This window comes from Schistocerca americana, chromosome 3 (genome assembly GCF_021461395.2).
Source record: "Schistocerca americana isolate TAMUIC-IGC-003095 chromosome 3, iqSchAmer2.1, whole genome shotgun sequence".
Lineage (NCBI taxonomy): Eukaryota > Metazoa > Arthropoda > Insecta > Orthoptera > Acrididae > Schistocerca > Schistocerca americana.
Genome location: NC_060121.1, coordinates 453,731,738 through 453,754,088, shown reverse-complemented (window position 1 = coordinate 453,754,088; position 22,351 = coordinate 453,731,738). Strand labels below are relative to the sequence as shown.

At 38.8% G+C, this 22,351-nt stretch overlaps 1 protein-coding gene across 1 annotated transcript in view; it reads left to right on the top strand.

Moving 5' to 3' along the window:
• Positions 1-3,191: 3,191 nt before the first annotated feature.
• Positions 3,192-22,351, top strand: part of LOC124605821 (vacuolar protein-sorting-associated protein 36) — a 44,378-nt gene continuing 25,218 nt past the window's right edge. The window contains exons 1-5 of the mRNA XM_047137739.1: positions 3,192-3,542; positions 3,659-3,854; positions 4,057-4,208; positions 12,176-12,352; positions 12,507-12,671. Coding sequence (XP_046993695.1) covers positions 3,447-3,542; positions 3,659-3,854; positions 4,057-4,208; positions 12,176-12,352; positions 12,507-12,671 — 786 coding nt within the window. The 5' untranslated portion in view covers positions 3,192-3,446. The remainder of the gene's footprint in view (positions 3,543-3,658; positions 3,855-4,056; positions 4,209-12,175; positions 12,353-12,506; positions 12,672-22,351) is intronic.

Here is a 22,351-nt window from a genome sequence, read left to right as displayed (position 1 = left end):
TTTCATTGTTTTATGTCTGTTAGTTATTGTTCACTGCTGCATTGAGTGGAACATTGGGTCGCACAGTTTCTGAATTTCGAGATGACAGAGCTAGATGCGTTAAATTTTGCGTTAAACTCAAAAAGACCTTTACAGAGACATACCAAACGAGTAGAAAGCCTACAGTAATGAGTGCTTAAGCCGCACTCACTGCTGCGAATGGTACACACGGTTTAAAAATGTCCAGATGGAAGTTGAAGATGATCCTTGTTTAGGGTGCCCTTCGACATCTACCGACCACTCTCATGTCAGCAACGTCAACGAAACTGTGTGTGCCAATCGAAGACTGATGTCCGAGAGACTGCAGAAGAATGTAACATTTCGGTTCGATCGTGTCATGAAATCCTGACACAGTATCTTGGAATGCATCGTGTTACCACCAAGTTAGTTCTGCAGCTCATCAGTCAAGGCCAGAAGGAACTTCACTTCACAATCTGTAAAAAAGCTTACGGATCGCGCAAATGAGAACGAGCTGTTCCTTAAGACTAACATAACTGATGATGATGTGGGTCTATGGTTATAATGTTGAGACCAAGGTTCAATCTGGGGTTGGTAAATCGACTCCAAGACCAAACAAAGCTCTTGACGTTAAGTCAAATGTCAAAGCCATGCTGATAGTTTTCTTAGACTTTGAAGGATTAGTTCATCATGAATCAGTGCCACATGGACAAACAGTTACTCGATGGTACTATCAGGACACGTTGCGATGCCTGAGAGAAAATGTGAGAAGGAAATGGCATTGAACGTGGCGAGAAAAGACATGGCTCTTGCATCACGAAATGCATCTGTACATACATCCCTGTCGGTGGGAGACTATTGCTCAAAAAACGAAATCACTGAGCTGCCTCACGATCCGTGCTCTCCAGACCTGGCCCCTGTGGATTTTTTTTCTTATTTCCAAAGTTGAAAATCCTGTTGAAAGGACGAAGATTTGCAACGATAGACGAGATAAAAGAAAATTCGCAGAAGGGGTTTAGCGCAACCCAGAAAGAGGCGTACCAGGGCTGCTTCCGGAAGTGGAAACCGCTTTGGGAGCGGTGTATAAATTGTGGAGGAGAGTATTTCGAAGGAGACCACACACAATAAGTAAAAGGAAAGGGCAGAAAAATGTTGTGATCGAAGTTCCAGAATTTTTTGAACAGATCTCATATATGTGACAAACAAATCAGATGTTTTGTTTTTATCACATTAGATTTATTTTTCATACCATGCACCCAAAAATGAGAGGATTCTCCTATGTGTGGAAAATATCAGAAAATATAATATAACAGACATATTTAGAACGCTTGAGTGTAATACTAATTTCTGAATTTGTGACACAATGAATCTTGTTACACGCTTTTACACTCTAAAATCTTTCTCTGTTTGTGGAGGTACCCCAGAATATGATACCATACGACCTACTAGAGTACAAATAAGCAAAATATGCCATCTTTCATATTTACATCTATGGTGTCACCTACTCCAAGAAAATATTACATAGTCGTGCAGCTGAAGTTTATTGCGACCACATCTCTCCAAAACCTCCCTTAAATTGTGGTCAGATGGCGTTTTTCGCCCTTAAAACCACGAACAAATGTTTGTCACCCTAGACACAGTACATCTACAATAGGATATTGCATTAACTTAACAACGCTATCAGGGCAGCTTAATGTTGCTTTTCGTAATATACAAGGTGATAAAAGAAAACTGAAACTTTTGAAATGTGTAGTGGCAGCCACATGCAGTTGGCACACTGTGGAACAGGAACCTTGAGTTGTAAACAATCTCATCAGTGAGTTATCATGGATCAGTGGATCAATCAACAGTGTGATTTTGTCTTAAAAATGTTTCACAAAACTATGATCGTTTGTAAAGTATGCAGATGGAGCTCCGACGTTTCTCCAACTTATGACGTCATGGTCGGATTCCTTCGAAACACGCAATAACAAACTTGGATTAAAAGGCTGCATCTGCTCCAAAAAAGTAACCGACAAGATGACAGAGAAGTGATCGTACTCCACAGTATATCAAAGCCAAGGACGTTTCGGTCTTATCGAGCCTATGGTGGCCAGTTCATAAGCAAGAAGCTCCTGGCAGAGTGTCCTGAAAGAATGTTCGGCGACTTTTACATTATAATTTAAAATTTCATCCATACAAGCTGCTGAATGTGCAACACCAGCAAGAGAACTGCTATTAGCTGCGATTAGATTTCTGTTAGCATATTTTGTTAAACATAAATGACGACAATGGATTTCTGGACAAACTATGAACCTCAGATGAGGCCCATTTACATCTCACAGGTTAAGGGAATAAGCATAAATACCATTACTGGGCACACAGCAACCCTAATGAAGTACTTGAACGCCCTTCACGCGTCAGTAAGGTAACTGTGTGGTATGCAGTTTCGTCACACATTTCATCAGATCTTACTTTGTCGAAAGTAGAGAATGGATCACAGAGACTTTCACTTTGGATAGATGTTGAGATATTGCTGTCTTTTCTTGCCTCTGCATTGAACAATATTTCACAATTTCACGAAACCTTGTTTCAGCAGGATGGTACGACATTACACATTGCAAGCCAGTCAATGGCAGAGTCGGGCCTATATGACACGTCCAAGAACACTGGATGAATGGAAACAAAGAATTCAAGAGGAAATTAGTGGTATCCCAGCTGAGATATTGCATCATTCAATGAGAAACCTCGAAAGTGTATGGGAAGAATGCATAAGTGTAAGATTACGTCATCTACAAGAAGTAATTTTCAAATATTGATACTTTAGATTACTGTCTCGTAAAAGGCAAGTTGCAAATGATTCAGTTGTTATCAATACAATTTTTGTTGGATTTTTCTATCTTTTTGGGTGTTTCAGAAGTTCAGATATATGTAAATACCGAGTATGAGGTTCGTAGGCCTATATTCTCACTTTCAAGACAAGGAAAACCAGCATGCATTGAATAAGCCAATAGAGGATCAACTACTTTAATTCGTTTGTTGGAATGGCTTTTGCAGTTTTAAATCATGATACCATCTTAACAAAAAAGACATCTATCGGCGCTTTCGGTGGTCCAGATTGCCCATTTGTGAATGGACTGTACACCTGTGCCTGTCGATGTTGTGTGCCATCGATAATCATAAGGTATGCCGGAGATCGCTGATGTTGTCACAAATAGTATACATCTATGACCACGCAGTGCATTTGGTGGGAGTGGTGTTGTGAATGTGTTGACAGAAAGTGAAATTTGGTATCTTGGTGACAGTAGATGATGTTTGACATGTTTGGGGTTTGATAAATAACATAGTCTCGCGAGACATCACGAACAAATGTCAACAATAAGCCAAAATCAGCTTACTTCACGATATGGATTCCAAATAAAATAAGTTACCTTTCAGTATTTATCGCGTTGGCTCAGGGTATTAAAATAATGGATAGATTTGAGTACGCTGAGCCGCTGCTCTCGACCGGTGAGTCGTACGTAACACGGGAAAAAGCTGTCAAGCTGTATGACGGTGATACAAAGGTATATAAACACCAAAGCTAGCTGTCAAAGCTTCCCCCACAAATTAAAAGTAACGTAATATTCTGTGACTGTGAAAGTAGCTACCACTATTTATGTAATTACGTCATTCTTTCTAGACATCATTCGAAGGAGGTGAACTTGTTCTCACTACTCATCGCTTGTTGTGGGGAAGACCAGGAGATATTCCTCGTGGCAGAACATGCCTATCCTTGCCGCTTCGTTATGTTGTATTTTCAGAAGAGGAGTCACCAAGTTCATTTGCATTCACGAGGAGCAAAAAAATAGTCCTACACCTTACGGAACCAATTCCAGGTTTAGAACTTGTCATATTATTACTATAGGTTGTTAAGTTTCAGTTTACCCATTGTTTCATATTGCCAATGGCTGAATGCTATTTACATATACGTCAAAATAACTGGAATCTTTGCATACTTTCTTTATGTTAAATCATAGCTCTTTATGTGATCATCAGGCCTATATATTTCATTTTTACATTGCAATTGTGTTCTTAAAGGGAAGATCCCCGGTCCCATCGGTAAAAGCAGCTACAATTATGTGAAGCTGTCATTTAAAGAAGGACTGGAACATGATTTCTTTCGTTTACTCAGTGATACAGTTCAGAAGAAAGCTTGGGAAACTCTTTTGCCTATTCCACCAGCTTCACAGGTAATAGAACAATGTTCTGGTTGAAAACTGTATGTCATGAATAATTAAGCTAAGCTTGCCCTTAGAGGCAGTGTGAAACGACAAATTAGTACCACACAAGACCTCTAAAAATTTGATATATCTAACAAGCAGCAAAGATTAACAAGTAGCATAGATCAAATCGTAACTGTACATTGCTCTGTATTATAATGTGCCTTTTAGGCATTCAAACCTGAATTCTTTTAGTTTCATGTTAAAGCTTAATATAACTTTACACGTTTGTTATTGATCCATTATTTTGATGCTCTGCAGTGTGTTTGCCTGTATATTGACTTAGATGAAAATTGAGTCATAAAACTTTACATGCAGAAAATAATCTGTTCAAGGGCCAAATTCCATTGCACCTTTGTGATACAGTCATTAAAAGTTTTGCACATTTGGCAAAAAATACGTGTCAGTCTTAAAAGTTGTGCTAGTCCCCAATTCTGACGTATCTAAAAGAATATAAATTTATTTAAATATTAATCTACTTTCTAACACAGTTACCTACCTTTATTCATCCAAAGGTAATCTCCCAATGGTACAGGATGTGACAAGATAACACAGTGCAGATGAATAGGGCAAAATATGCAAACGCAGCATACGTAATTGCTTTATGCGTATGGGACAGGTGGTATAAGGGAATAGCTAAACAAATACTTTTTTGTCGTTATTATTAATGTTACTGTACAATCTAGGTTTTGGGTTACAACCACATTTTCAAGTTCATTACTGATTCCCAAAGTTCATAATGCACAGATAAATGTAATCACAAGGCAAAGATAATCGTCTCAACTCCTAAGTTATCAATCCATAGCTTAATGTAAAATTACATCAGTGACCATTTTTTAACCAATTACACATGTAATTACACATTTCAACAATCGCATTAGCATGACAGGACTAATGTTATGCATCAGCCAAGAACTTTTTATCTACTGATGGACAAGGGCCCAAAGTTTTGCTTCTATTCTGGGATTGTGATCTCATCTAAAAGAGGTGAATAATTGAATTGAGATTACTCATTTAATAATAAGTGTGGGGATATACACATCTGTCGCTTAATTTCTAAAATTTCTAAGTAGTTGAGTCTAGCCCCCTTTTCCTCTGTGTATAAGACTTGTACATCTATTATGTATTTGTAGTCATTGTTCAGTCAGTGTCCCACAAAGATTAAATCAGGCTTCTTCAATCTGCAGCTTCTGTGATGTTCTTTAAACCTGGTGCAGATTGACCTCCCCATCTGTTCAATGTAGCAAGACAGCATTCCACCACATGATAGGCCGTTCTTTTCTGTCCCTATTCCCAAGAAGACTTTGACCAGGAACTTAATACAATAAAAGCAATAGCCACAAATAATGAATTTAACCCCAACATAAAATTTTAGGTAAAAAGATGAAGAAGCAAGCCAGGTTCCTACTGTTCCCAATCAAAAGACAGACAAACTAGAAAAGAAATGGTGCAGATTACCTTTTGTAGGGAAAACATCAAAAGGAAGGTAACATTTTTAAGACAAAGGGTTTCTGGGTGTTTTTCTATGCCCCTCAGCCAATAGGTAGTTTTTCATTCAGTGCATAGGACATACAACCAGCCATCATAAAAAGTGGGATTTATAAAACCATATGCCATGGGTGTCAGTCTTGCTACATTGGACAGATGGGGAGGTCAATCTGCACCAGGCTTAAAGAACATCACAGAAGCTGCAGATTGAAGAAGCCTGATTTAACCTTTGCGGGACACAGCCTCAACAATAACCGCAAATACATAATAGATGTACAAATCTTACTCATAGAGGAAATGGGTCCAAACTCAACCTATTAGGAATTTTAGAAATTAAAATTCGGGTGTGTTCATCACACCTATTATTAAATGAGCAAACCCAGTTCAGTTATTCACCTCTTTTAGATGAGATCACAACCCCAGGATAGAATCAAAACTTTGGGCCCCAGTCCACCAGTAGATAAAATGTTCTTGGCTAATGCATAACTTTAGCCCTATCATGTTAGCTGCTGAATTGTGCAATCACTTATGTAATTGGTTAAAAAATGGTTATTGACTTAATTTTACATTACGATATGGATTGGTAACTTAAGAAGTTGGGATGATTATCTTTGCCTTGTCGTCATGTTTATCTGTGTATTATCATCTTTGGGAAACAGGAATGTACGTGATTAATGTGCTTATAACCCGAAACCTAGGTTGTGCAGTAACACCAATAATAAAATTTGTGAAACAAGGCAAAAAACAGTGTTTGTTTAGTTAATTTACAATGTTTCAGCAAGAACCCACAGTTGATAAGTGATAGACTGTGGCCTCGATTAAGGAACCATCCTGTCATTTGTCTTAGCAATGTAGGAAAACCATGGAGAAGGCAAAACAGGATGCCTGGACAGAGCAATGCTGTCCTGAATATGAGGTCAATGTCTCAACAGCTACACTGCGTCTTTTGGTAATTCCCTGTTGGACAATGTTCCTTGATTTGCACACCATTTGTTACAGATGAGTTGGTGTAAAACATAGTTTTGTTCTCAACTGCCATTCACACTAAGGCACCTGCTGATACTCCAGAACTGCAAAGATCCTACTGTTCCCCTTTCCTCAATTCCAAACTCGATATTCAACTATATGCCAGTGTTCACCTGAAAAATTAAATGAATGGACATTACTATGACACGTTTTACATCATGACATGATTTTTGTGAAAGCAGTAAACCATAATCATGTATTGAAATGTGACAAGGTGCCATAGTAACCCTCTTTCATTACCATCCACTACTATGAATCCTCTGAGTAATCTTAAATTTTGTGATATGCATTACTTTGGAGAAGTTACACTGCTGTTTTAAACAAATGTATTTTAGTAATCTTTTTCACTTCATTTGTGAATTTATTATACAATTTGTATGTTTTTCATGGGTAAATGTAAGTCCAAACTGGCTCTTGTTCCATGATTAGTAATTATGTAGTAATATTTCCCTCAATATGCCCCAAAGGTTGGTAGATGTAATTACTTGATGCAATAAGGAAGCCCAGTTTTGTAAATAGCTCTGAACTATGAACTCAACTACTACTTCCAGGTATTATTCTTATGATCCTCCTCTGCAGTTTAAAAACAATGCCCATGTTTTGTGTCTTCAAGCTCCAGAAAAGAATCCCATACTTAAGACTTGAATGTATGTAGGCATAATATGCCAGCGTAAGCCATTTGCTGTTGCAGACTGGTGCTAACATCCAAAGAACATAGCATGCTGATGACATTCTTTTTGCCAGTATGTTTGTATGCTTTGCTTTGTATACTTTGACTCATGACTTTAGTGTTATTCCATATATCCCACTGCCTCGTGATGACTGGGTGTTGTGTGATGTCCTTAGGTTACTTAGGTTTAAGTAGTTCTAAGTTCTAGGGGACTGATGACCATAGATGTTAAGTCCCATAGTGCTCAGAGCCATTTGAACCATATATCCTACAGGGAGTGGTTTGTGGGACGTGGATGGAAGCAAAAGATGTACCTCTAAGTGCAATACAATGAAATGAGCTTACATTACTGTGTTACATTGCTAATTTCAATTGTAAAATAACCTAAAGCATTAAATTCCTGTGAAGACACTGTTCAGTAGAGTAGTTGCCCTAGCCATTTTTTAAACTGGAATTTTCCCAGAAAATTTTGCAGAATACACTATTTTTTTGTTTCTTTCTTTCTTTTTCTTCTTTTAAATCACCTATTTCAGTAATCATATATACTGCAAACATAGCTGAACCAAGATGCTTCGTAACTCTAGGCAGTGCATTTTCCTGCTGTCTCTAGTTAAGGCAACTGGCTATGCTAAATAGACTGATACTGGCTGTCAGCATTGACCTGTGATGCCTTCAATGTGGCAGACATGGTCATTTCACTCTTATGCAATGTGGAGACCATGATGTCACACATTCAAGATGCGAACAGATGAAAACAATCCAATTATACAAAATATAATCAAAATAATTCAAAGAATAATGTGAAATTAATGGGACAACTGGAGGAATTAGAAGGATTTGGCAGGACCTAACAAAATAGATGACATCCGTGATACGAAATACATACCCAAAAATCTATGTAAAAATCCGTAAGTCAACATTGCATGAAATTCACAAAAATTCGCAAAATTGGTGTTACTAACTCAGTTAACCCTGATCAATAAACTGTACTCTGTGATAGCAACACACAAATAAATCTGCAAAATAACTGGTATTGGAAATTTTACTTAACCTGTATAGGTCAAATTAAGTCCACAAAACCATAACTCGCTCCAAAATCTGGTATGGAAATTTTACTTAACCTGTATAGGTCAAATTAAGTCCACAAAACCATAACTCGCTCCAAAATCTGGTATGAAAACATCGCTTTTATTTCCCAACAAAGTCTCCGATAACACAAGAACATGGTTTGCTCTGAAAACTGGTATAGCTAACTTCAGTTGAACTATATAGCTAGGATGAGTTACACAGTACCAAGAAACCACAATTTGAACGAAAAACTAGTATTGAAAACTTCACCTATATAGCAAGAGCAAACTCCACAACAACAAAAAACTAAACGTCACAGCACTATTATTGAAAAAGTCAGTTAGCCAAAACAGTTACAACAAACTTCATGATACAGATCAATCTTAATTAACCATTATTAATTTCAACTAATTACACAACCCACATATTCATTAAAAAAATTCCATTAATAGCCATTTCATGTACAATCAAAATGCAATCATGCACATCAATTCAACAAGCATATCATATTTCTTATATGACAGTACCAAGAGAAACAAAGAACATAAACTCTGTACTTAATGAACATAATCAGCCAACACAAAAATTTATACAGCCACAAGGAACAAACGTGTGGCTATCAAAAAAGAAAACACACACAAACAAACATATATTTTTCATACCAGGACTTATTTCTGAATGGCTACTGCAACCTACATCCCATTGGACCTGCGTACTTCACACTTCCTTCTAATACTAAACTGGTGATCCCTTGGTTCCTCAGAATGTGTCCTATGAACCAATCTCTTTTGGTCAGCGGTCAGCTTGTGCCACAGACTTCTTTTCTTCCCAGTTTTGTACAGTACCACCTCATTAGTCACACAATCTACCCATCTAATCTTCAGCTTTCTTCTGTAGCACCACATTTCATAAGCTTCTATTTTTTTCTTGTCTAAAGTGTTAAGCATCAATGTTTGATTGTCATACAAGGCTGCACTCCAGACAAATTCCTTCAGAAAAGATTTCCTAACACTTAAATCTATATTTGATGCTTATAGGTTTCTGTTGTTCAGAATCATTTTTCGTGCCATTTCACATCAAATGAGTTTGCAATTGCGAATAATGGCAACTGTCAGTTATAGAATGGAATGAAGACAATGAAAATTTGTGCCGGACGAGGACGCAATCCCGGATTTCCCACTTATCGCGAGCAGTCACCTTACCATTTTACTATCTGTGCACGACTCATGAGCAGACCAAAACCTCCATAAGTCATCAACCATGCGTCTAGGACCTGTACTCGTACATCCATTATGTATATTCCTATATTTCCATACAGGCCAGACGTTGTACTTGAATGCATGTCCAAAGGAACTGTGCATTGTAATCAGAATAACACAGGCACTGAAATATCATATTTATCTGCCGATACCGGGCAAGCAACTTTCAAGTACATCTCACCTGTAGAGGAATATACATAATGGATGTACGAGTACAGGTAGTAGACGCATGGTTGACAACACGTGGAGGTTTGGGTCTAGCTGTGAGTCATGCACGAATAGCCAAATGGTAAGACGACTGCATGCATATCCAAAGGAACTTTGCATCACAATCAGAGTAACACAGGCACTGCAATGTTTTATTTCTTGCTATTGCCAGTCTACATTTTTTACTGTCTCTACTTCTGCCATCATCCGTTATTTTACTGCCCAAATAGTAAATAGGTACACTTCAAAAATTAGCTCGTGAGTATACAGTCTGGGTGTCACAAATTTTTAGATTCAGATAAATTTGAGTGTGTGTAATTAATAGCCACTGCTGTATAACAGTTATGCTTATCAACAAGTTTATGCAACTACAGCCACTGCCGATAATAATAACAGCAGTAATAATAATAATAATAATAATAATAATAATAATATGCATAACTTATCTGACAAAAGAAAGAATTGAAACTTCCTGGCAGATTAAAACTGTGTGCCGGACCGAGACTCGAACTTGGGACCTTTGCCTTCCACGGGCAAGTACTTTACCGATTGAGCTACCCAAGCACGACTCACGCCCCATCCTCACAGCTTTACTTCTGACAGTACTTCATCTCCTACCTTCCAAACTTTACAGAAGCTCTCCTGCGAACCTTGCAGAACTAGCACTCTTGAAAGAAAGGATATTGCGGAGACATGGCTTAGCCACAGCCTGGGAGATGTTTCTAGAATTGTAAAAGAAAGAATTGTTTTTGTGCAATTTTGTTGTTTTGCACATAATTAAATACAGTTTAGGGCAATAATGAAATAATGTGTAAGCATTTGCACCTCTCCGTTTCGCATTTTTGTGGGGAGATTTCGTGCTTCTCCATTTTTTTTCAGACAAATGTATAAGATTCCTGACAGATCTATTAGTTCATGAATTTACTTCCAAGCTAATATTCTGATGCAGTAAGTTTACTTTAACCTCTTTTTTATCTTCATATTTTATGCTCAAAATTTTCATTTACATTTATGCTTAGTGTCTCTCCTTAAAGATACTGAAAGCAACCCATCCATTTTCCAAAGTTTTTGAGGTGGTGATGTCTTGCAGAATAATATTCCACCTGAGTAACAATAATGTCCTCAGTAATATGCAATGTGGATTTCACAAGAATTGCTCAACAGAATGCCATTTACACCATTCCTCACCAAATTTTACAAGCATGAAATGACAAAATAGCAACAGTTGGTATTTTCTGTGACCTGTCTAAGGCATTTGACTGTATGAATCACAATATTCTCCTATATCAGGACAGGCCGAACAGCATTCCACGAGTACTCCTGCCTAGTGCTCTGAGCACAAGGGCGAGTGGGGCTGAGAGGTGAGGAGGAACAGGATAAGGTTGCAGAGCCAAGGTTGTGAAGCAGCGACTGAAGTTGAACATTTTGAGAGTTCTGCCACATTGTAGTCAACTCTTCTCTTGGCCTCAGTTTGACAGTGGCCATTTGGTCAGGTAAACAGCTGAGTGGTGGTCACGTCTGCTTTAAAAACTGTGTAAAAGATAAAGTACAACCCTGCCTTGCTCCCTTCTTTATTCCTGTGTATTTCACATCTTTCAGCCATTTGAACTGCCATGCAATTTCCGTAGAAGTTGTAGATGACCTCTTGCTCCCTGTTTATTTCTGATAACTTCAGGTTTTTAAAAAGTGTATTCCTGTCACTGTTGTTGAAAGCTTTTTGCAAATCAACACGTGTTATAAACAGATGTTTGTCTTTCATTAAACAATCTATCTTCTAAGATGAGTTGTGGTTTGTGATTTGTGTGGTGCAGCCAATGAATCATGACATTGGCAATAGTTCACAATATCCTAATATCCTGTGTATTATCATTCTCTCCATGCGTTACTTGTAAGAAGTAGTAATACAGTAGAAGAACATTACTGTAATGAAATAAGTACAAATCTTATGGTGAATGAACTATTGTTAAAAATCTCAGAGATTGGAAATTGTTAAGTATTTATTGCTTTTCATGCACTTTTCCTCTGTTTAAAACTGTTATTGGTGTGTCCTTCTTTGTATCACTTGTCCTTTTTGTCTTTTAATTTTTGTAATTGACTTTTTTGCAATCAAAGGAATTTCCAGTTCTGAATATTTGAGGTTTTACTTTGTATTTCTGTAATCTTTTCTCAAGTTGTTTGTATGAACGATCAGTAAGAAATATATTTGATTAAATTTCCAGGCACATCAATCAAATATTAAACTACGGACTGGTATTGTTGGAATTGAGAGAAGTATAAGTGAAAAGCAGAAAGCTACTGATGAAAGTATCAGTGTTGCCTTCCAAGATTTGAACAAGTTAATGGTTATGGCAAAGGACATGGTGAATTTATCGAAGAATATTTCACAAAAAATTAGAGTAAGTTTTCCATCCTTGACTCACAGAAATGGGACTCGTAAAAATTTTGACAGTATAATGAAAAATGAATATATGTTTATTAGTGTATCTCAGTTCTTACTAGTATTTCCTGTAAAGCATCAGCTATATTCATACTGTTAACATTGTACTTTAGGAAAAACAAGGCGATATCACTGAAGATGAAACTGTCAGGTTCAAGTCTTATTTACTTAGCCTGGGCATAGATGATCCTGTTACAAGAAATGATTTCCGCAGTGAAAGCCAGTACTTTCAGCAACTTGCTAAACAGTTATCTGAAATTTTGGTGGAGCCAATTACGGTATGTAAGAATTATTATTGTCTGAAGCTCAGTTTGAGCTATTTCACGAGTATTAGTGTGAAAACAGTAGAACAAAATATACATAATATGGTATATATAAAGTGAAGTGTATTGCCAAAATATAATTTTCAACCTGCTACAAAGTAATTTATTAAAATCAGTACATTATCAAAATTATGCACATACATATGTGATCAAAACTATCCGGACACCCCCAAAAACATAAGTTTTTCATATTAGGTGTATTGTGCTCCATATCAGTGACCTCAGTAGTCATTGGACACCATGAGAGAGCAGAATGGGGTGCTCCGCGGAACTTACGGATTTCGAACGTGGTCAGGTGATTGGGTGTCACTTGTGTCATATGTCTGTACACGAGATTTCCACACTCCTAAATACCCCTAGATCCACTGTTTCTGGTGTGATAGTGAATTGGAAATGTGAAGTGACATGTACAGCACAAAAGCATACAGGCCAACCTTGTCTGTTGACTGACAGAGACCGCTGATAGTTGAAGGTGGTTGTAATGTGTAATAGGCAGACATCTATCCACCCCATCACACAGGAATTCCAAATTGCATCAGGATCCACTGCAAGTATTATGACACTTAGGCGGGAGGTGAGAAAACTTGGATTTCATGGTCTAGTGGCTGCTCATAAGCCACACATATTGCTGGTAAATGCCAAACACCACCTCGCTTGGTGAAAAGAGTGTAAACATTGAACGATTGAACAGTGGAGAAAAATTGTGTGGACTGGCGAATCATGGTACACAATGTGGCAATCCTATGGCAGGGTATGGGTATGACGAATGCCCAGTGAACATTATCTGCCAGCTTGTGTAGGGCCAACAGTGAAATTCGGAAGCGGTGGTGTTATGGTCTGATCATGTTTTTCCTGGAGGGGGCTTGCACCCCTTGTTGTTTTTCATGGCACTATCACAGCACAGGCCTGTATTGATGTTTTAAATGCCTTTCTACGTCCCACTGCTGAAGAGCAACTCAGTGATGGCAGTTGCATCTAGCAACATGATTGAACACCTATTCATAATGCATGACCTGTGGCAGAATGGTTACATGACAATAACATCCCTGTAATGGACTGGCCTGCGCAGAGTCCTGACCTTACTGCTTTAGAATGCCTTTGGGATGTTTTGGAGTGCTGACTTCATGCCTCACCGACCAACATCAATACCTCTTCTCAGTGCAGCACTCCATGAAAAATGGGGTGCCATTCCCCAAGAAACCTTCCGGCATGTGACTGAACGTATGCCTGTGAGAGTGGAAGCTGTCATCAAGGCTAAGGGTGGGCCAACACCATATTGAATTCCAGCATTACCGATGGAGGGAGCCATGATATTCAAAGTCATTTTCAGCCAGGTGTCTGGATACCTTTGATCACATAGTGTATATACAGGGCAAATCACCTAAAACTTGCACTGCAAATGTAGTGAAAATCAAAAGTACTATTGATGTGCAGTTTTTACAGAATGGATTGGCAGTCACTGGCTCATACTGTTAGTCAGTAAAGTACAATATTATGTGGTAGCACACTCTAAAAAACAAGACAGGTGGATATACCAATTATGTGGATTCTGACCAGTAATGAGAAAGCTGACCACCATGGGTTGTGTTCAAAATGGCTACCAGAAGTAAGCTATATGCGCTTCCAGTCTGGTATGGAACAACTGCTGTACACATACCAGCATTTCAGTGGAGATATCTGAGCAGGCTGCGTTGCATGTCATTGGGTGTGGTTGGTATGTCCTTGTAGACAGTGTCTTTCAGCTTTCCCACAGAAAAAAGTCTGCAGGTGTCAAATCTGGAAAATGAGTGGCCATGGTACGAGTCCTCAGTGTCCAATCCAACGATTTGGAAATAATTCATTATGACATGCTGTAGTACTTTGTGCACTATGGGCTGGACAACATCATGTTGATACCACAGGTTCCTCCTAGTCTGCAGGTTTAGCATCAGTGGGAGAAAGTCTGTTGGGAGGCTGTGATATTTGTGCATGTTCAACGATCCTTTTATGAAAAACAGACCTATGAGCTGATATTTCACTATCCCACACCACTCGTTTACACACAGTGGATGCTGACGTTCCACTTGATGAAGCCAGTGTGGATTGTCAGCAGTCAGCATGTCAGTGGTTTATCTGGCAAAGATTGGAAAATGTAGCTCCATCACTATACACGATACTTGATATGTCTGGAGTATTCCATCTTAATGCCCATATACAGAAGTTAACATCATTCTCATAATCATTTCTGTGCAGCCTTTGGTGGAGAGAGATGTGATAGGGGTAGAACCTACGTTGATGGCGAATGCGTAGGACACTTGCTTGACTCGTGCCGCTTCCTCGTTTGATTGCTTGGGAGCTAACATGAGAATTACCTGCAACAGTAGAAAGAACATTAATTTCCCCCTCTTCTGTCATCACTTGTTTCCTTCTGTCACATTGCCTAGGCATTACACTATAACTTTCATGTAATTGGTTGAAGAGGTTGGTAAATAATTGCTGAGATGGTTCATGTTTAAAGGGATATGTTGCTGCATACAACTTACAAGAACAAACTGCATTCTTCCTATATTCTCCATACACCATAAGCATGTTCACTTTTTCTGTGTTGGTAAATCCCATCGTCCTCTAATGACCTGCTGCTTGGGCTGTCACACACTGACTGACTAGCAGGTCGCAGTGCACTCAAGGAAAACACACACACACACACACACACACTCACACACACACACTCTAAGCAAACATAACAACATTGAACATCATACCTACCAACTACGCAGGTTGAATGTAGCCCAAACAAATATCAGTGAGGAAGCTTTTCAAAATACAATATCTCGTTAAACACTCACACTAGAATTTGGAACAAACACTACTGACATTCTAATTTACCCTACTTCTAGTTTGTTAATGTCAGTAGGCATTGTTCATTTAAAATAAGTCTATGTTTGTACAAAAAATGTGCTTTCCAAATATTATTGTAATTTGTTGATTGGATAACAGTATGAGCCTCTGAGTACCAATCCATTCTGTGAAAGCTGCACATCAGTGACACTTTCCATTTCCACAATGTTTGTGGTTCAAGTTTTTGATTCACCCTGTATAGTAAAGAGGCCCTTAACAATAGGTAATCATCTGAAATGTAAAATTTTGCTGCTCCCACCCCATACTGTTGTTCCAGTCAAAAGAAAAGGGAAAAGAAAATACTTTGCAAAACTGCTCCTCAGTTGCAAAATTACTAGGCAATCTACAAATGCTTTTATTTTGGAACGTAATACTGTACATACAATTCTGTAGCAACGTAGTATTCTCTTCCCGAAATCCTCTGTTTTCTTTTTTATTCCAAAAGATGTTTATGAGGGCATATCTGACCCACCCCACACTCACCTAAAAACAATCTGAACCAGTGAATATCTAGTAGAAATTGAAAATAGGTGCCAGGTTAGGACTCAGCCCTGGATTTCCCGCCAATCACGAGAGGTTGTCCTAACCATAAGACTAGCTGAGCAAGCCTCCAGGTGCGACCTGTTCATTCACAGTCTCCCAGTGGTGCTATTCCTACAGACCGAGGACCAGATTAAGGGTGTGGTGGGGTATCCTTATGGGAGTCGTAGACCTGGGCCCTCATGTGGATGAGGGTCTTTCACTCTGATCATCATCATCATAAGATAAAATAGGACCAAAAATATGAAACAAATTTCATAGTTTGTTACAGCCACCATCTTAATAAACTGGCATAAATCAGTGTTAAAAAAGAAGATTGAGTATAGTACATAAAAATAGTTATTCATATTTTCCCATTGAGTAGAAGTGTTCTCCAGTCTCATGTGACTATAGAATACCCAGTTCTAGTCCAATAGATGTACAATAGGCTATGTTCCTTTAAGACCACAAGTTCCTTCTGTTTATGTGATTGTATGCGTTGAGTTGGGTAAAAGTTTTTGACCACAATAATAGGTACATGAAATGTACTTGCAGTTGTGAGTATGTGCCAGACCAGGATTGGCTATCTGTGGCCAGGTCCAAATTTCCATGTGTTGTCATTCCTACATCACAACCTGTACTCGTACACATACAATGTAATTTCCATACAGAGGAGGACATTTTAATTGTAAATTGGTGCCTGCTGTCAGCAAATAAATACAATTTTGCAGTGTCCGTGTTATTAAGAACAAAAGTGCAGTGTTCCTTGGGACTTGCATGCATGTCTGAAGGAACGCTGCATCGTTCTTTGTAACTTCACATGCATTGTAATATTGTGCAATAATAGATCGTTTCCTTCAAACACGTTTGTGCACTGTGAAATACTCTCACTCCTCACCCCATCCTTCTTTTGTTTGCTGCTTTAATAGCTAATCTATTGTCATAGAGTGGAACTGTTAATTCATGCACATTGGATGCGGTTAGTAAATGGGGTGAAACTGCGTATCATAATCTAATAAATTAGTACGTAACCCATATTTGAGTTTCATTTATCGTATAGTGACTTAAAATGGAATCCCATCAAGTGAGTAAATTTGCCATTGTGTGAGCGAAAGAAGAGCACTGAGAGAAGCAGCTGAATTTGTGAAGAAACTACCAAAAGTGACTTTGTATTTTACAAAGAAAGAGTAGTCCATTGATAACATCGGTGAAACTATGATTCTCATATAAGACATCGGATGTCGTCGTAAAAATTCCACAGTATTTCATCCGCAAAACTGACCGATATCTCCAGATGCAGTGAACACACTGCTCAGGCTGTGACCGAAACCTTCTATTTATGACAGTCATAGAAGAAACTGCACATGCATGAACTAGCCAAATTTCAGTGACCAGTAGTGCAGATCAGTTGCAAGAGAGGACATCTATGCAAACTGTCAGACAATGAATGCATTCACAGAGGCTGTGAATACTCTGCAGTGCCGTTGGCCACCCCAGCAGCCTCTGTTGGGAGCCGCCTGCCGAAATAGGTATGCATGCTGGCTTGTGCCCATCCTTGCCATTGTCAGCCAGATACCTGTTGCCACTACAGCGTCGTCCCTTGTGCGACCAACAGTTCTTCTTTGTTTTCACTGTGATTTTAACATGGCCAGTGCTGGATCCCATCCCGTGCTGAGGTGGTATCCTGTGTCCCTGTCAAGCAAATTAGAGAAGCTGCGAATTTCCACTGCTTCTTAAATAACACTGTCCCGATATGATGATGTCATTGACAGAACTTCAGTGGTTTTTGTTTTCTATACAATTTCCTGTACTGAGGCAGTGCTCCACCATTGCAGATTTGTCTGGTTGTTCCATACGTGTGTGTCTATATTAGACACGTCTGTCCTTCACAGTGCGACAGGTTTGTCCAGTGTATTACATCCAACAGCTACACGGAAATGTATAGGCATCTGGCCTTCTTAAACCAAGGTCATTTTTCATTGAGCCTAAAAGGGCTCTGAGTTTTGTTGGTGGATGAACTTCCTATTTTCAAGGAAACACTGTTGACGTATGGCAAAGTGATCATTCTTCTTTGTTCTTTATTTTCTCCCAGCTCCTCACTTTGTCTAGTACATGCCCGGCATAAGGCACAGGGAATCTCCCATTCAGAATATCCGTTCTCTAAAAGTTCAGTATGGAGGCGGCAGAGATCATCAGATAAGCTGTCAGAATCCAATGTCCTAAGCATGCCACTTTGTTGTGAAGGATGGGGAGCAGGTGGCCTGTAAGTGTAAGTCCATGAGTGTACGTTTATGGTTCATAGCATGAGTCATGATGCCATTGTCCTTTCTCTGTACCAACACATCCAGGAACGATACTGCACTGTTTTTCTCCATCTCCATGTAAACTTGAAGTTTGTAAACTTATGTGGCAGTTTTACTGCATGAACAACAAAAATGTGATAAGTGATAAACTTTTTTCCTTTCATCATTTTGTGGGGTGTGTCAGTGGTGAGAAAAAGTTTCATAAAGGTTTGAAATTATCTGTGAAGTTCGTTGCAAGTAAGTAAGTGCTCTCACTCTCAAATACTGTGTGAATAATGTGTGGCTGTTTGCACACCGTGGGCTACCCTTTCTTTTTAATCCCCACCCCTTTGATAGCTAGGTGGTTCTTTACCTACAGTGCTTCTTTCCAGACAGTAAATGATATGTGTACCAAGTTTGGTTCAAATTGGTCCAGTATTTTAGGAGAAGAATGTGGTACATACATAAGAAGTCACGTGAGAAAAGTAATAAGAGTGACAACACTGCAAGTGATCTGGCAATGCTGTGTTGTTCTACCTCATAGGTGGTCAGTCTGTTTCAGCTCCGTACAGCCATTGTGTGATTTTTGAGAGTGCCAACAGTGAAGCTGTGTTTTTGTTCTGCATTACAAAAATAGAACACCAGAATTTAGAGCAATGTTATGTCATCAAATTTTGTGTTATTGGCAAATCTGCATGTGTGACATTTGAAAAGTTGAAACAGTCCTTTCAGGAAAAGTCCTTATCAAGAGCAAAAGCTTTTCACTGGCACAAATCATTTTTGGAAGTCTGAGAATATGTTGAAGGTAAACCTCACCAAGGGGGACTTTCAATGTCAGAAACCAAGGATAATATCAAATATGTGTGTGCTCTTGTGGGATCAGACAGACATTTAACAATAGGGATGATGTTTGACCTGTTAAATGCTTTCACTGTGCAGCAAATTTTGACTGAAGTTTTGCAGTGTCGTAGGATTTGTGCCAAAATGGTGCCCAAAAAACCCACAGCTGTGCAGGAGGACTATTGAAGAAACGTGTATTGATATTCTTGGGAGGACTGCCAATGACCATGAATGGTTCGGTCGTGCAATCGCAGGCGATGAATCCTAGGGTTTTGAGTATGATCCCGAGGCAAAGCAGCAAAGTGAGTAGTGGCGGCTGACACATCTCATTGGCCAGAAAAAGCTTGAATGAGCAAATCAAAGAGCAAAACAATGCCTATGTCACACAGCCACTTCCATCACAGAATTTTTGCCTCAAAAGGCATTCCTGTTGTTCCACAGCCCCCATGTTCACATGATTTGAGTCCTTGTGACCTTTTTCTTTTCTCAAAATTGAAAAATGTTTTAAAACAATCCTATTTTGGGGAGAACATTCAAAAGAACATGCTTGATATGTTAAAGGCCCTACTAGTTGCAATCTTTTATCGCTGCTACCAAGACTGGGAAGAATGACTCTGCTGGTGTATAGCTGCCAGAGGAAATTACTTTAAAGGGGTTAGTACTGTTGTCTGAACAAAATAAAAACTTCGGTGAATAAAAAAATCAGTCTCATTTCTTTTCTCACATTCCTCATACATACATTTTTATAATGTGTATGCATATAAGACATCATCTAGTCTTTTAAGCCCTCATCTAGTCTTTCCTTTGTGTGAGATGACGTGTGTCAGATTCACTTCAAAATTCTTGTTTCTAAAATTTTACATACAAACTAATTGCATTTTCGTGTTATTTCTTCTTCATATTTCAGTGATCATGTCAAGGCTTGTGTGTATTGTGATATGTTGTGCATTTTAGAATGTTTGTAAGTGCCACACAAAGTTGCTGCTGTTTCATCAGTTGTAAACTACTTTACTTTTTACAAATTTTGGCCATAGTATCCTTATTTGGTGGACGGTCATGCCCCCAATTTCAATATATGTATATCTACATGACTGAATGTATATTTCTGAGATTCTTCAGAATTTTGGAAACATGCATGACATATTTCATAGGACATCAACAGTTGCAAGCTTCAATTATACATTCTGCAGATTTTGGCATCAATATGGCATTTGTTCCAAAAAGTGTTTCCCCTCAGTTGTAGTGTAGGAACTTCTTGTGCAGACCCTCTGTACACTCAATGCGCTTTTCAGCTTTCTGTTCGTTGTTTAGGACTGGTTTTCCATCTGAGCTCTTGATATTTGTACAGCTTCTCTTTTCTCCAAAGCCCTCTTTCATTTTCCCATAGGTGGTATCTGTCGTTTTCTTAGTGAAACATGCTTATGTGATGACACTATTTCCATCTTTTCCTGCTCATTGTCTTGGCAGTGTTTGCCAGTTTCCAATCAGGACATAAATGTTTGGTAGTAGCAGGCTTCTTTTGGCCAGGCATACTCATTTTACCTGTGCTAGTATGCTTTTCATGTGTTCCTTGCATAATCAATTATTTGTTGTTTTGCTTCCAAGACAGCCGAATTCCTTCACTTCATTGCTTCATGGTTCCCAATTTTGATGTTAACATTTATCACTAATCTCATTTCTGCTGCTCCTCATTATGCTAACACCCTAACTTTTTACTCTAAGAAATGTACAGTAGTTGTTATTTACATGGTGTCCACCGAAGGAGTTCCTGATTTCAAAATTAAATATCTCAAAAACTAAGATCGACAAGTGAGTGCAACAAGCGGTATGTTTATTGTGAAAGCTGTAAGAATTTTATACAGAAGGTTTGAAATAGTTCAAAAATCTGCTAACAGATGCACTTTCATTGCAATACATAGTGCCCATAAATAGTGTGCTGCAGCTCAGAGTGATCAGTTCCATCATTGCAATGTGAAAGGAGCTTAGTTTACCAAAGGAAGAGGTTGAAATCATGTATTTTGTTGAGCAACAGGTCATAGCGCAGTCCTATGGCAACAAAGCATAGTTCTCAAATACAATTTAATGTTCCAAAAGGACCAGATGTGATTTGCAAGCTTTTTGCCAAATTCCAAAGGACAGGCGGTGTGGCTGAAGATCTAATGGGGAGTGTTGTCTCAGACAAACTGTAGTTATTCCTGAAAATGTCAGCACAGTTTTTGGAATTATTCAGCAAAATCCAAGGAAATTCATCTGCAGTATTGCAGCAGAGACTGGCCTGAGACATTCCAGCATGCATAAATGCTGGAACAGAGCTTAGACATTTCCATTCAAAATCCAAAGCCACCAGGCCGTACCTGTATAAGCTGTCTGACAGGCCTGACTTTGCGAACCAGATTCAAACAATTTGGTAATCAAGGATTTGATATTGGCTACATCTGGTTCACAGATGTGGCGTACTTACACCTGCAATGAGTCGTGAATAAACAAAACTGGCAATTTTTGGGTTCTGAAAAACCCTATGTGTGTGAAGCACAACCACTATATTCACCCAAAGTTACTACTTGGGCTGCAGTACGCAGCAGAGGCATTTTTGGCCCTTTTTTCATGCATGAAATGATTGCTAGTGAACATTGCATTACAATTTTGGAACAATTTGTCATCACACAGCTTACATAGATGGTTCATGCAAAGTGGGGCCAGACAACATTGCGCCAAACAGATGTTTGTTTCTTGATGAATATCTTGGCAATGGAGTCATTGCATTGGATCTGGTGTGGGGATGGACTGACCTTCGTATTTGCCCGATATGACTCCTTATGACTACTTTTTGTGGGGCACATTGAAAGACACTGTCTACCAGAATCATCCCACCATCCTGAGCGAATTTGAATCAGCAATCTGTGTGGCATCAGAATCCATTTCCATTGAGATGCTACAGGATGTGATCACAAATTTCTTTGTTCATTTGCACCACCTCCATACCATGAGTGATGGACGTTTCAAAAAGACTGTGATGTGATTCAGAAACTGCTTGCAGAGTACGATTTTCATTATGCACGCTGATACTTGAATAGTTCCACAGTGTACACATGTTAGCAGCTTTTTGAACAATTTTGA